Genomic DNA, 13,470 nt, shown 5'->3' with positions numbered 1-13,470 from the left:
GATACAGTCAAACAATTGTGCAGTTACAACATGAATGGTATACCCTGACAGCGGCTGTTTCGGGGGTTCCCTTCCTCAGAGGGTATCACCTGGCTCGCTGTGAGCACTGAGCCAGGTGATACCCTCTGAGGAAGGGAACCCCCGAGACAGCCGCTGTCAGGGTATACCATTCATGTTGTAACTGCACAATTGTTTGACTGTATTCCTTGCTACCTTACCATTTGTATGTACTGCATTCATGTTTAAAACTGTGATAACTCTCGTAATGCTGTGGAGCAGCGCTTCCTAGGTCTTTGCTCCTTTGGAGTTCCCGAGGGAAGTGATGACATGCAAGCAGAGCTTTTCTGTGATGATGGTGGAGCAGATGGTGCTGAGCTCTGTGCTGGGATGACCGGTGTCGGGTAATCCAGTTCTCGGAAGTGATCCTTGAGCTCTTGAAGGGAGGTGGCTGTAAACTGCTTGTTGTCCACCGTGAAAAAGAGAGCAAAGGGGAAGCCCATTTGTATTTTATTTGCTTCTCTTGGAGGATTAGTAGATATGGGCGCATCTCCTTTCTTCTCTGCAGCGTAGCTTGCACGAGATCCCCATAAAACTGGTAAGAATAGCCCTGAAACGTGAGGGATGGAGCAGCCCGAGCCGCAGCCATGACTTTCTCCTTAGTTTGAAAATATAAGAACTTCATTATGATGTCTCTTAGGGGGCCCTCAGGTTTCTTCTTGGTTAGAGCTCTGTGCACTCTGTCTAGCTCAAGACGTTCCACAGGTATGTCTGGCACTAATTCTTGCAAGAGGGCCGTCACTGTTCCCGGGATATCTTGTACTGACTTGGGTATGCCATGAAGGCGGAGGTTCCCTCTCCTGGATCTGTTCTCAGAATCCTCTGCTTGGTGCTTTAGAAGGTGAACTTCTTCTCGCAAGGCATTCACTTCATCTTCGTGACCCTCCAGGACCACGGTGGCATTATCCATTCGATCTTCCAGTGAAGCTGTGCGCTGGGTTAGTATACGGATCTCCTTGATCAGCTCGCAGCCTAATTGCTTGTTGGCTTCAACGACCTCCTTCCGGACCACTGAGCTTTGCTTAGCTATCAGGTCTTGCTTGGCTCTCGGGGGTGAAGTATGCTCTCTCTCAAAGAGGTCCAGGCTGTCATCCCAGGCGGACCCGTCCATGCTAGGATCCGCCATGAGGTTAGCTAGGGCGGAGTTGTGGGCAGCGCGCCCTTCGTTCCCGCTCCCCTGCTTCTTCCTCTGTTTCTGGGAGGAACGCGACATATTCCCGGTGGCCATTCGAGTCCTACGCTTCTCTGAATGTTACCACGTCTGTACCCTGTTGACAGAAAGCTGTAATAGTAGTCTAGCTGAAGATATTTGCTATTTGTACTCCGTACGCTTCGCAGGGGCTAAGTCAAGCAGCCATCACCATCTTCAGCGCTGTTGTTTTTAAATCCCACCTTTTAAATTTTAACCCCAGTTACCAAGTGACCTACGGTGCCAAGTTTGGGAACCCCGACTTTAATACTGTGAGAATTACAGCTGTTCACATTTTCTCATTACGTCAATAGGGAAAATCTGATTGGTTGTGTGGGGCTCTGCCCACTTTTTTTTACATCCCCAAAATGTGGCGGAATTTTTCAGCTTCACCCCATGACTAAGTGACGCAAGTTTGGTGATTGTAACTTCAAAGCTGTACAAGTGGCAAAAGTTTCAAATTTTTCAATGAAAGTCTATGGGAAAAAATGGTGGCCTAAGCAAAGTGGCTTCAGCATGCCATCTAATGCTGTGAAGGTGAAGGAGATGGCGCTGGAGCTCAATCCCTCTAAAAAGAGGAAGAATGATTTTGCCCAGCCACAAAAGCTCACTGACTATTTTGCTCTGGCAGTTGGAATGAGGATCTAGGATGGCACCGGCCGCGCCGAGTCACAGACATCCGTTCTGCATCTTGCAGAGACTGACAGGGATACAGCACAGCACAACCCGGAAAGTACCCTCTCTTCTCCTGTCATTGTTTCACCATTCCAGAGCCCTGTGAAATAGCTTCCCAAACGAGAGGACGAGAGTAAAACCTGAGCACCAGAGACATGGTAAGCCCCCCTTCTCATACAGCCACAGGCAGCAGGCACACAGAAGCACCATATCCAATGGAAGCCTTCCCTGCCTCAGATCAGGCTGTTTCTCGGGCATATGGAAATTACATTTTGCTGACCTTTAACACATCACTGATGTCTAAAATAGCCTCCCTAACTAAAAAATCTTCTTCAATCTTCTAAGTTAAAGCTTACAGAGCTTGAACCGTATAATGTTAGGTTAGTACACTTATCCTATGGTTATTTAGTTGGTATTATTAGTTATAGTTTGTTGCTCACTTGAATATCTATAGCTTTTTTCCTCTAGGTGTGTTGTATTGGCTTATTTAAAGAGGAACACCAGTGAAAATAATGTAATAAAAAAAAGTGCTTCATTTTTACAATAATTATGTATAAATGATTTAGTCAGTGTTTGCCCATTGTAAAATCTTTGAAATCCCAGATTTACATTCTGACATGGTGACATTTTTACTGCTGGCAGGTGATGTAGCTGCTGCTTGCTTTTTTGGCAGTTGGAAACAGCTGTACACAGCTATTTCCCCCAATGCAAAAAGGTTCACAGACAGGAAATTGCCAGGAGTACCATGGTCCTCAGAGTTTCTTGTGGGAGGGGTTTCACCACAATATCAGCCATACAGAGCCCCCTGATGGTCTGTTTGTGAAAAGGAATATATTTCTCGTGTAAAAGGGGGTATTAGCTATTGATTGGGATGAAGTTCAATTCTTGGTCACGGTTTCTCTTCAAGTAACGATAGAACTGTATCGGGGGCTCGTATGAGCCTGATACTCCGATAGTTCACTGATGTCTCCCTATAGAGGATGTTCACGGTTGAATTTGGGTAGGAATAAGCAGATGGAAGACAGCACAGTTTGATGGTATATGTTCAACTTAGTTGGTTATTAATGACTACTATGTTTGACACAGCTGTGTTATTTCAATTCTCTATTAATATAATGTATACATATATGCGGTTCTATTGATATACTTGGAAGGTTTGTAATGATTACCGTACGTTTAATTCAATAAACTTTAAGCCTCATTTATTTTGACTGCTGCTGGCCACATTGTTAATTTTTCCAGTCATACCATTTTTCCATAATGATTCTGTAATGCGCTATTTTACTTTGTAAATCAAATATTTAAAATATTTACAAGCCTATCTACCTTTACTGAGTATATCCCATAACCGAACTCCGCACTTTTGAAGAGACGTTACCATAAAGAACTTGTATTGTAATAACTTTCTTTGCAGGTTTAGAATAGCCCTGAGCATGTCCTATCCCTGATTTTGATAGCTTTTGGCAGTTACCATTAATTGCTTGCAGCGATTGTAGTTGTGTATGCACCCCTCCCGATTTTTCTGTTTCACTGAATCTTAGCTGGCTGGCTGGCAGGGGCGTTACTAGCCCCAAAGATCAGTGGCACGTGCCCCTGATCTATTCTGGGGTGCCCCGAATGTCCCCCAGGCAGAGTCAGCTGTGGTGCCTCAAAGGTGGGCATGCTGGGAGCTGTGGTGCATCTGCTGGGTGCTTTGATGACTCTATGTAGGGATACTGGGTGCTGTGGTGCCATGCTGGGCACTGTGATGCCTTTATGGGTGCATGCAGGGAGCTGTGGTTATTCTGTGGGGGCATGCTGGGAGTTGTGGTGCCCCAATGGGGGGCCTGTGGAAGCATGGGATGGGGTCCACTAGAAGGTCAGGGAATGCTTTGGGGGAACTGCCAGATAACCTGACAGCATGCCAGCCCGCCCAGCACAAAGCCAGACCAGCCAGCACAGAAGCCAGATAACTCTGCCTAGTTATGTTTAAGTGAATGTTCTCTTTTTGTGATAAGCTGCATTTTTGTTTTTGTTTTTTTTTCTGTATTAATGGAGAGGGGGCTTCATCCAACACTTTGTTTGGCAGGCCTACTTATACGGCTGTTAAGTTCATGTAAATTTGGCTCCACCCATGACCACACACATTCTGGAGCGTGACCACACCCATTTTCCATCTGGAGAGCCCAAAAGTGCCTCGGATCTCTTAGGATCCTAGCAACGCCCCTGCTGGCTGGTATATAGATTGTGGCCCCGGAGGTAGAGTCATCTATGTGTCATCAGACCGAGAGGTTGCTCAGGCAGACCAGGGGGTGGTGTGACACCCTTGATGTGCAAGAGAACCCCATCTGGAGGGAAAAACTACCCACACATTCTTTGTAGACTTGCCATATGTTTCTTTGACTGATCGGATGCCAGCTAAGTCAACATCTGAAAGAAGTTTGTATGTTCTCCCTGTGTCTGCGGGCGTTTTCTCCGGGCAGTTTCCTCCCACATCCCAAAAACATACAGATAAGTTAATTGGCTTCCCCCTATTATTGACCCTAGACTAATGATACATGCACTACACAATACATACATAGACATATGACTATGGTAGGGATTAGATTGTGAGCCCCTCTGAAGGACAGTTAGTGACAAGCCAATATACTTTGTACATTGCTGCGTAATATGTCGGCACTATATACAGTGCTGCCCATAATTATTCATACTCCTGGCAAATTTTGACTTAAAGTTACTTTTATGTAACCAACAAGTAATTTTTTGATGGGAAATTACATAAGTGTCTCCCAAAATATAATAAGACGATGCACAAAAGGCATTATTGTGGGAGAAAAAAACATTTCTTAGCTTTTATTTACATTTGAGCAAAAAGTGTCCAGTCTAAAATTATTCATACCCTTCACAAACTGTCACAGTCTGTGGGAAAATCCAAAGTTCTATGCCATTCCAAATAGTCCAAGCTGTTCTAAAGCATCCTAATTACCCTTATTAATTGGGAACAGCTGTTTTAATCAACTCAACAGGTGAAAAACAGCAGCTCTCTGCAGTTGGTTTGTGGACAGTCATGGCTAAGACAAAGCAGCTCAGTGAGGACCTGTGGCTGCGCATTGTGGCTGCTTACAAGTCAGGAAAGGGCTACAAGGCCATTTCTAATGTTTTCAAGTTCCAATGGCTACAGTGCAAAATATTATAAAAAAATAGAAGATGTTCCGCACTATGGAAAATCTCAGAGGACGTGGTCGGAAGCCAAAAGTTACACCTGTGCTGGCCAGGAAGATAGTGAGAGAGGTGAAAAAGAATCCAACGATCACTGCCAAGGCCATCCTCGTGAATCTGGTCTCTGCTGGTGTCAATGTCTCAAGGCAGACAATCCAATGGACACTGCAAATTGCTGGTTCCACGGATGCAAACCAAAAAGGATGCCACTTCTCCAGATAAGGCACACAAAAGCTCGCTTGGCCCTTGCAAATGCTCATCTGGACAAAAAAGAAGACTTCTGGTCTTCTGTGTTATGGTCAGATGAAACAAAAATTGAATTGTTTGGTCACAATGTTTCCTTCATTTGGAATAAAAATCGAGAAGCCTTCAATCCAAAGAACACCATCCCCACTGTCAAACAAGATGGTGGGAACCTAATGCTTTAGGTTGTTTTTTAGCCAGTGGACCAGGGAACCTAATCACATTAAACGGAACCATGAAAAAGAGCAATACATGACGATTCTCAACAACATCAGGCAGTCTGCATAGAAACGCGGCCTTGGGCAGCAGTGAGCATTTCAGCATGACAATGACCCAAAACACACAGCACAGTGGTGACGAAATGGTTAGCAGACAAAAACATTAATGTTTTGGAATGGCCTGTCCTGACTTGAATCCAATTGAGAATCTGTGGAGGGAGCTAAAGATCAAGGTGATGGCAAGAAGACCCTCCAACCTGAAAGATTGGGAGCTCATTGCTAAAGATGAATGGGCAAAAATTCCCGTGGAGACATGCAAAAAGCTGGTCTGCAATTATAGGATGTGTTTGATTGCTATAATAGCCAATAAAGACTTTTCTATTGATTATTGAGAAGGGTATGAATCATTTTGGACTGGACACTTTTTACTCAAATGTAAATAAAAGCTGAGAAATGTTTCTTATTTTTCCCACAATAATGCCTTTTGTACATCGTCTTATTATCTTCTGGGAGACACCTATGTCATTCCCCGTCAAAAAATTACTTGCTGGCTGAATAAAAGTAACTTTAAGGGCTGGTGGCACACCGAGGGGGTTTTCTCGCGTTTTTACAGCCGCTTGCAGCTGTGGAAATGCGTGGGTAATGGGGTGGTTCACACCAGAGCAGGAGGCGTTTTGCAGAAACGCATACTCCCGGGCTTAAGCATTTTTTGGATTGCGGAGGCGTTTCTGCCTCCAATGTAAAGTATAGGAAAAACGCAAACGCTGTTACTGAACAGCTTCTGTAACAAAAACGCCTGCAAAACCGCTCTGAACTGCCGTTTTTCAGAGCGGTTTTGCAGGCGTTTTTGTTACAGAAGCTGTTCAGTAACAGCTTTAATGTAACAATATATGAATTCTGCTATAAAAAAACCGCTACCCAAAACCGCAAAATGCTAGCTGAAACGCTGCATAAAAATAAGAAAAAGCATTTCAAAAACCGCTAGCATTTTGCGGATCTGCTAGCGGTGTTTGGGGTGGACCAGGCCTAAGTCAAAATTTGCCAGGGGTATGAATAATTATGGGCCGCACTGTAAATACTTCAATAAATAAATAAATGTATTGGATGATAATGAGAGAAACTAAACTGTACTCAACTGGTTGAGTACAGTTCATGATAAATGTAGGGTGTATACACATTTTCTAAATACAAAATTGGTACATTACACAGTGGATTGCAAAATGTAGTGCATTCTATTTATATGCTTTTATCTGTCTGCATAGATGAAATTAGAATCACATATGTATACAGTATATTAAACAAATCAAAAAATTAACATGGATGCACTTTTTTCTTCTTCGCATCATTTGAAGAATGATGGATTTTCAGATGTGTGGAAAAGGTTTTACAACTCTACCCAGATTAGTGGGCAGCAACAATTACTTATTTGAAGTCCTCTGGCATTGTGTTAACACACACCTGAATGATCTAGACCAGCAAACTGACACAATATCTGCTTTTGTAAAGATGTTCGCACTTAAAAGATACGTGAGCTGAAAGCTGCATGTAAAGCTTTAACCTCTGGGAGCTTCTTTCAGCCCCTAGAAGTCTATGTCCCTCAGTGCAGGTCCGATTTGCTTCACTCTCCAGCTCTTGCCTCCGTAATTATTAGCTACCCGTTCAGGTCAGCGTCTTCTGTACACATGCAGGAGCATGTGTCTGCCTCTCACAATCGTGCTCTTGCAGCCTGGAGCATCTCTATAGAGACTTGCACAGTTTACATGACGCAGTGTCAAAGTCCCACATTCCTGGAGCAAAGTCTGTAGTGAGTTACCACATGATCCCAATAATGCAGCAATTCAAGTCAACTGGCAATGCAGCAAGTGTGCACGATGGGAGTGCGACACAGTGCGCATGCACGGACTGACGGGAATCCCAGTGACATACTTCTTGCCTAGCAGGGAGGATGTCACTAGCTGGGATGTGGGCCTATGCATATGACCCTGTCACTGCACAGTGTTGCACCAAATCGCTAATCTTAGATTTGTAACTGGCCTAAAAGAATCCAGTACATTTGACAAGCGGCAGCACCTAGCTGTTAACTGCTTAATCCCTATCTAAATGGTAAGGGGGAACCTAATTTTTCACACTCCTTCTACATCTTGGGCTTGATTCACAAAGCGGTGCTAACCTACTTAGCACGCCTAAAGACTTTTGGGCGTGATAAGCAATGCACTAAGTAGGTTAGCACCGTTTTGAGGGAAAAACTTGCGTGCAAAGTCCGGTGTGCGCAAAACGTCGCATAGGTTTTAATGGCGCTGAGCGCGTAAAACTTTACGCGCATAAAGTTTTATGCGCATAAAAATTTGCACGCAAAACTTTGTGCACAAGTTTATTTTATCACGCCTGAACTGAGTTTAGGCATGATAATGGGCTTTTCACCAGCGTGCTAACTGCTAGCACCGCTTTGTGAATCAAGCCCCTTGTCTTTGTTAAAAAAAAAAAATTTTAAATGAGGTGTAGTGTGTCATGTGTTTGGTCATCTGAGATTGTATTTACCTATTTTTAAGCTAAGCATACAAATGATTTTATAATATGCAATATGTTACAACTAAAAGAGGGTGTACTTTTTTCCCCTTTTAATGCTCTATGCGTGTTTACATACAGTGGGTTACAAAAGTATTCGGCCCACTTGAAGTTTTCCACATTTTGTCATATTACTGCCACAAACATGAATCAATTTTATTGGAATTCCACATGAAAGACCAACACAAAGTGGTGTACACATGAGAAGTGGAACGAAAATCATACATGATTCCAAACATTTTTTACAAATAAATAACTGCAAAGTGGTGTGTGCATAATTATTCGGCCCCCTTTGATCTGAGTGCAGTCAGTTGCCTATAGACATTGCCTGATGAGTGCTAATGACTAAATAGAGTGCACCTGTGTGTAATCTAATGTCAGTACAAATACAGCTTCTCTGTCAGGGCCTCGGAGGTTGTCTAAGAGAATATTGGGAGCAACAACACCGTGAAGTCCAAAGAACACACAAGACAGGTCAGGGATCAAGTTATTGAGAAATTTAAAGGAGGCTTAGGCTACAAAAAGATTTCCAAAGCCTTGAACATCCCACAGAGCACTGTTCAAGCCATCATTCAGAAATGGAAGTAGTATGGCACAACTGTAAACCTACCAAGACAAGGCCGTCCACCTAAACTCACAGGCCAAACAAGGAGAGCGCTGATCAGAAATGCAGTCAAGAGGCCCATGGTGACTCTGGACGAGCTGCAGAGATCTACAGCTCAGGTGGGAGACTCTGTCCATAGGTCAATTATTAGTCATGCACTGTACAAAGTTGGCCTTTATGGAAGAGTGGCGAGCATAAAGGCATTGTTAACAGAAAGCATAAGAAGTCCCGTTTGCAGTTTGCCACAAGCCATGTGGGAGACACAGCAACCATGTGGAAGAAGGTGCTCTGGTCAGATGAGACCAAAATGGAACTTTTTGGCCAAAATGCAAAATGCTATGTGTGTGGGAAAACTAACACTACACCATCACTCTGAACACATATCCATGTATGGATATTAAGGACACAAGCTTTGCCTTTATTTGAAGCAAAAATAAATGCAATTCAGCAACAGTTTGGAGTGATCCTCAACCTTTGGGAAACTAAGTGTGGTGACACCCTCTAGAGCTGCCACCCTCTATTTTATGTTATGTTGAAGGGCATCCACGGCTATAATTATTAGGTAATTCCCAGGAGGGTTGATCCAGCTTAGTGATGACAGTAATGTGCTAATTATGACTATGCAAAATTACACGTAAATTTCCGCAATTACGCATATACGTAATTACATATGCGTAATTCAATTGACTTTGCATAATCATTCTTAATTACACATGAATTTATGCGTAATTTTGTGCCAAATTTGGCGGTATATAGTAAATCCCCCATACATGTAAGACTTTTTAAGAAAATTGATTTTAAAAATGCAAAGAAAAATGTTTTTTAAAGAAAATCTGTAATGAAAAAAACCTTCTCTGGGGAGTACTCACTTCCCCCGTCCTCCTCGGTCCAACGGCGGCGGAGAAAAACCTCCCGGAGCGGCGGCGATGTAAATATTTATCTTTTGGCTCCAGCGCAGGCGCAGTATCCGCTCTTCCCACGGAGATAGGCGAAAATAGTCGATCTCCGTCGGGCCGCTCTACTGCCCATGCGCAAGTCGCCTGCGCAGTAGAGTGCACCCGACGAAGATCGGCTATTTTCGCCTATATCCGTCAGAAGAGCTGCAGCAGCGCCCCCGCTGGAGCCTGAAAAAGGTAAATATTGCACAGGCTGTCGGATTTGTCGCCTGAGCGTTCTGGGGGCTGCAGCGAGACCGCCGGGGGACACAGGAGGACGGGGGAAGCCTCGATAGGGTCCAGAGACTTCCCCCTACTGAGGTGAGTACCCCACAGGGGAACTTTTTTTCAGTACAGGTTTTCTTTACACCCATAAAAATGAGTTTAAATACCATTTTTTTTATTTTTAAAATTGATTTTCTCAAAAACAATTGAAATTGAAAACAATTTGTTTTGTAACTTGTACCCACTGTTCTTCTTCACATATGTAGCAATTTTGGTAGCAATGGCATGTATGGAGGCTTTGCTGTTCACTGCCAAAGTCGGCACGAAATTACACGTAAATTATAATTAAATGCCTGCGTAATTACGAATAGGTACAATTAACTATGTGATTAATTATGCTATTACCCCGAAATTTTGCATTACGATGCATAATTATGTATCGGACTGCCATCTGGAGTCGGAAAGGATTTTTTTCCTTTGAAGGCTAATTGGCCCAGACCTTGTAAGGTTTTTCGCTTTCCCCTGGATCAACTGGGATATGTGCAGGTTCAGGATGGTGTTCTTAATGTATTTATTTATTTTTCTGTTTGGACTTGATGGATGGCTTTTTTCAACCAAACCATGTAACTATGCAATAGTATGCACATGTGTAATAAACAATTCAGGCTCTGCTTAATAGTGAAAATCCTTTTATGGATTCACAAAGGTGTTTTATTTTCTCTTTCTAGTATTTGCACAGACTTTTCAAGAGAGATCATCATAGAGGTCAGAAATACCATGAAAAGCAAATCAGCTTGTATGCGGAATATGACAGACCAAATCTTTTGCCATTCCTCAGAGACAGCACTCATTGCCCATTAGAAAAGGTAAGCATTGCCTGCTGCTGCATATTCTTCCCTTTTAAACCCAGAAGCATTTGACTATTTGTATTGTCCCATGAATTTGCACTGTTGTACAAGGTTTCAATAGATCTCGACTGTTGTATTTTCCCACCATACCCTCAAATTCTGTTCACCTGTAAATATTCTATGTGCTACAGCTCCAGGGACCAAAGCTGATAATCCTGATTGCACTATTGACTCTGGGTATCTGAGCCTCACTATTTTTCTTATTTATTGTTAGTGATATCTGGACCAACATATACAAAATGCCTTTAAAAAAAGTAAATAAGAATTAATTACAGGTATAAACAGTGTTGAGTAAGCTAGCACACACACCAGGACAGGCTGGGCAAGGAAAACAACTACTGTGCTGCTGTAAGCACCAGGAGCAATCTGATGAGGGGATAGGGGCCACGGTCGTAGCAGTCGCCTATGCGACCGGGCGCCCGCTCGTCCTCCCCACGTGCTGCCGCTGAGGGGTCATCAAATACTCACTTTGCCATGATCCACGCGCTGCCTCTACAAACTTTTCCTGTCCTGCATTCCAGCTCACAGTAAGAGCGCCCCCTAGGGGCCCATTGGGAGAGCTCTTACTGTGAGATGGAACACAAAAACAGGAAGAAGTAAGTAGATGCAGCGTGTGGATCGCGGCAAAGAAGTGAGTATTTGATGACTGCTCAGCCGCTGCTGGTCCGTGCAGCTACATCCCCTCTCCACCTGGCTACCTATACTGAGGTTCCTTATTCCTGACTATCTATACTGAGGCATCTAATCCTGGCTATCTGTACTGAAGCATCTATTCCTGACTATCTATACTGAGGCATCTAATCCTGGCTATCTATCCTGAGGTACCTATTGTGTCAGATTGACAACTTTGGCACACCACAGGTAATATGAATGAAACAATTGACTGTCATTAGGCTAGCGTCAAGGCACGTTAAAAATATGTGATTCATTGTTCCCGTGTGAAAGGGCCCTAAGTGTTAGACATAGGTAGGGGAGGTGGGGGTTAAAGTTAGGCATAGGTGGGGATGGAGTAATTAGTGTTAGGCATAGGTAGGGGGTGGATTAGTGTTAGGATTAACTAGGAGCAAGAGTTAAGGTCCGTACACACGCCGGACTTTAGGCAACGACGGGTCCGTCGTTGCCTCCCGCTGGGTGGGCGTGCCAGCGACAGTCCGGCGTGTGTACGCTCTGTCGTCAGACTGATACGGCTGTTTCTGAGCGATCCGCCCGGCGGATCGCTCAGAAACAGCCGTATCAGTCTGACGACAGAGCGTACACACGCCGGACTGTCGCTGGCACGCCCACCCAGCGGGAGGCAACGACGGACCCGTCGTTGCCTAAAGTCCGGCGTGTGTACGGACCTTAAGTGTAAGAGGACGGTGAGGTAAAGTGATAGTAGAATATCAGTGACATTACCAATATTCTGTGGGCATTGTCTGGCAAACAGTAGTGGAATATCAATATCATTAACAATATTCTACTTACAGCTTCATCTGACACCCAAATTTCTAGGCACCTTTTTTGAATGGTATGTCCTTTGTCACCTTATCGATTAGGTTCTACCCACTTCCATTTAGATTGTAGCTCAGAAGAGCTGGGTCCTTCCCCTTGTGCATTTCACCTCTTCAGTACTCATTCCATGACTAAAACATGCACCTGTATTGCTTGATGTTATTGTATCACCCATCAACTATGCATTTAATTTGTACTTGTGCTGCTGAATGTTTTGGTTGTACTGTGCATGAATTATATATACATTTATGATCCACAATATTGCCTGTGTTGTACTATTTCCAGTGCTATGGAGGATGATGGAGCTATATCCTATATAATAAAACTCCTGTAACTCTGCATCCTTCTGTGCCCCTGTGTATGTGTCCCTGCTTCCAGACCTGACAGTTTGCTGTCTGTGAACCTCATTGCATTGTGGGAAATAACAGCTTTTTCCAAATGCCAAGCAAGCAACATCTCCCTGTGCACATATACTTCGGGCAGTGGTGGGAGATGGGTGAGCAGGAAGTGTCGGTATGCACTTTGCCAGGGTTTAGTGGCCCTGGCCTAGCGCCCATTTTTTAACAGGCGAGCTTTTTTACTAGTAAATAAGTAATTGCTCAGTTCCTAATTGGACACAGAACAGAGTTATTTTCACAGAATGACAAATAATGGCAGGAGACATCACCACAGCAGTGGACCTTCCCCATAACATTTCATAGATACTTTAGATTGAATTTGGCCATTCAAAGCTGTCACGATGCCAGATCTTTAAGGGACAGCCAAATGTAGTATTCCCCTACTTACCCAGCCTGCCAGAAGTTAGTCCTTCATGCGCCATGCCATCATTCTTTCTCCCCTTCCCGTAAAAACAGAACATGTTACTTGGAATGAATGTTCTCGTGCACAGAACTCTGATCCCAGGGATGGGATATATACATAACTTTAGATGGTGTAAGACCAGACAATCTCTAAGGTCTTTTGTAGTCAGAGGACATCACAGATGGATCTACAACTTGTCAACAATGAACATTGCCCTTATGCAGTCATACCTATGCTAACTTATCTGTTCAAACTGTTCAAGTACAAAAATCACAGAATGCATACATTCTCAGATAGCATTACAAACAAAAAAATCCTTTCAGATCTGCACATAAAATTTCAAAAAGGTTAACAGTTCAAT

General features: G+C 43.6%; 1 protein-coding gene across 1 annotated transcript in view; it reads left to right on the top strand.

Moving 5' to 3' along the window:
* VPS41 (VPS41 subunit of HOPS complex) overlaps positions 1 to 13,470 on the top strand; it is a 1,049,902-nt gene that overhangs the window by 813,810 nt on the left and 222,622 nt on the right. The window contains exon 19 of the mRNA XM_068238292.1: positions 10,638 to 10,775. Within this exon, the coding sequence (XP_068094393.1) occupies positions 10,638 to 10,775 (138 nt within the window). The remainder of the gene's footprint in view (positions 1 to 10,637; positions 10,776 to 13,470) is intronic.

This window comes from Hyperolius riggenbachi, chromosome 5 (assembly GCF_040937935.1).
Source record: "Hyperolius riggenbachi isolate aHypRig1 chromosome 5, aHypRig1.pri, whole genome shotgun sequence".
NCBI lineage: Eukaryota > Metazoa > Chordata > Amphibia > Anura > Hyperoliidae > Hyperolius > Hyperolius riggenbachi.
Note: the sequence above shows the minus strand (reverse complement) of the source record. Positions and strands in the feature narration are given on the sequence as shown.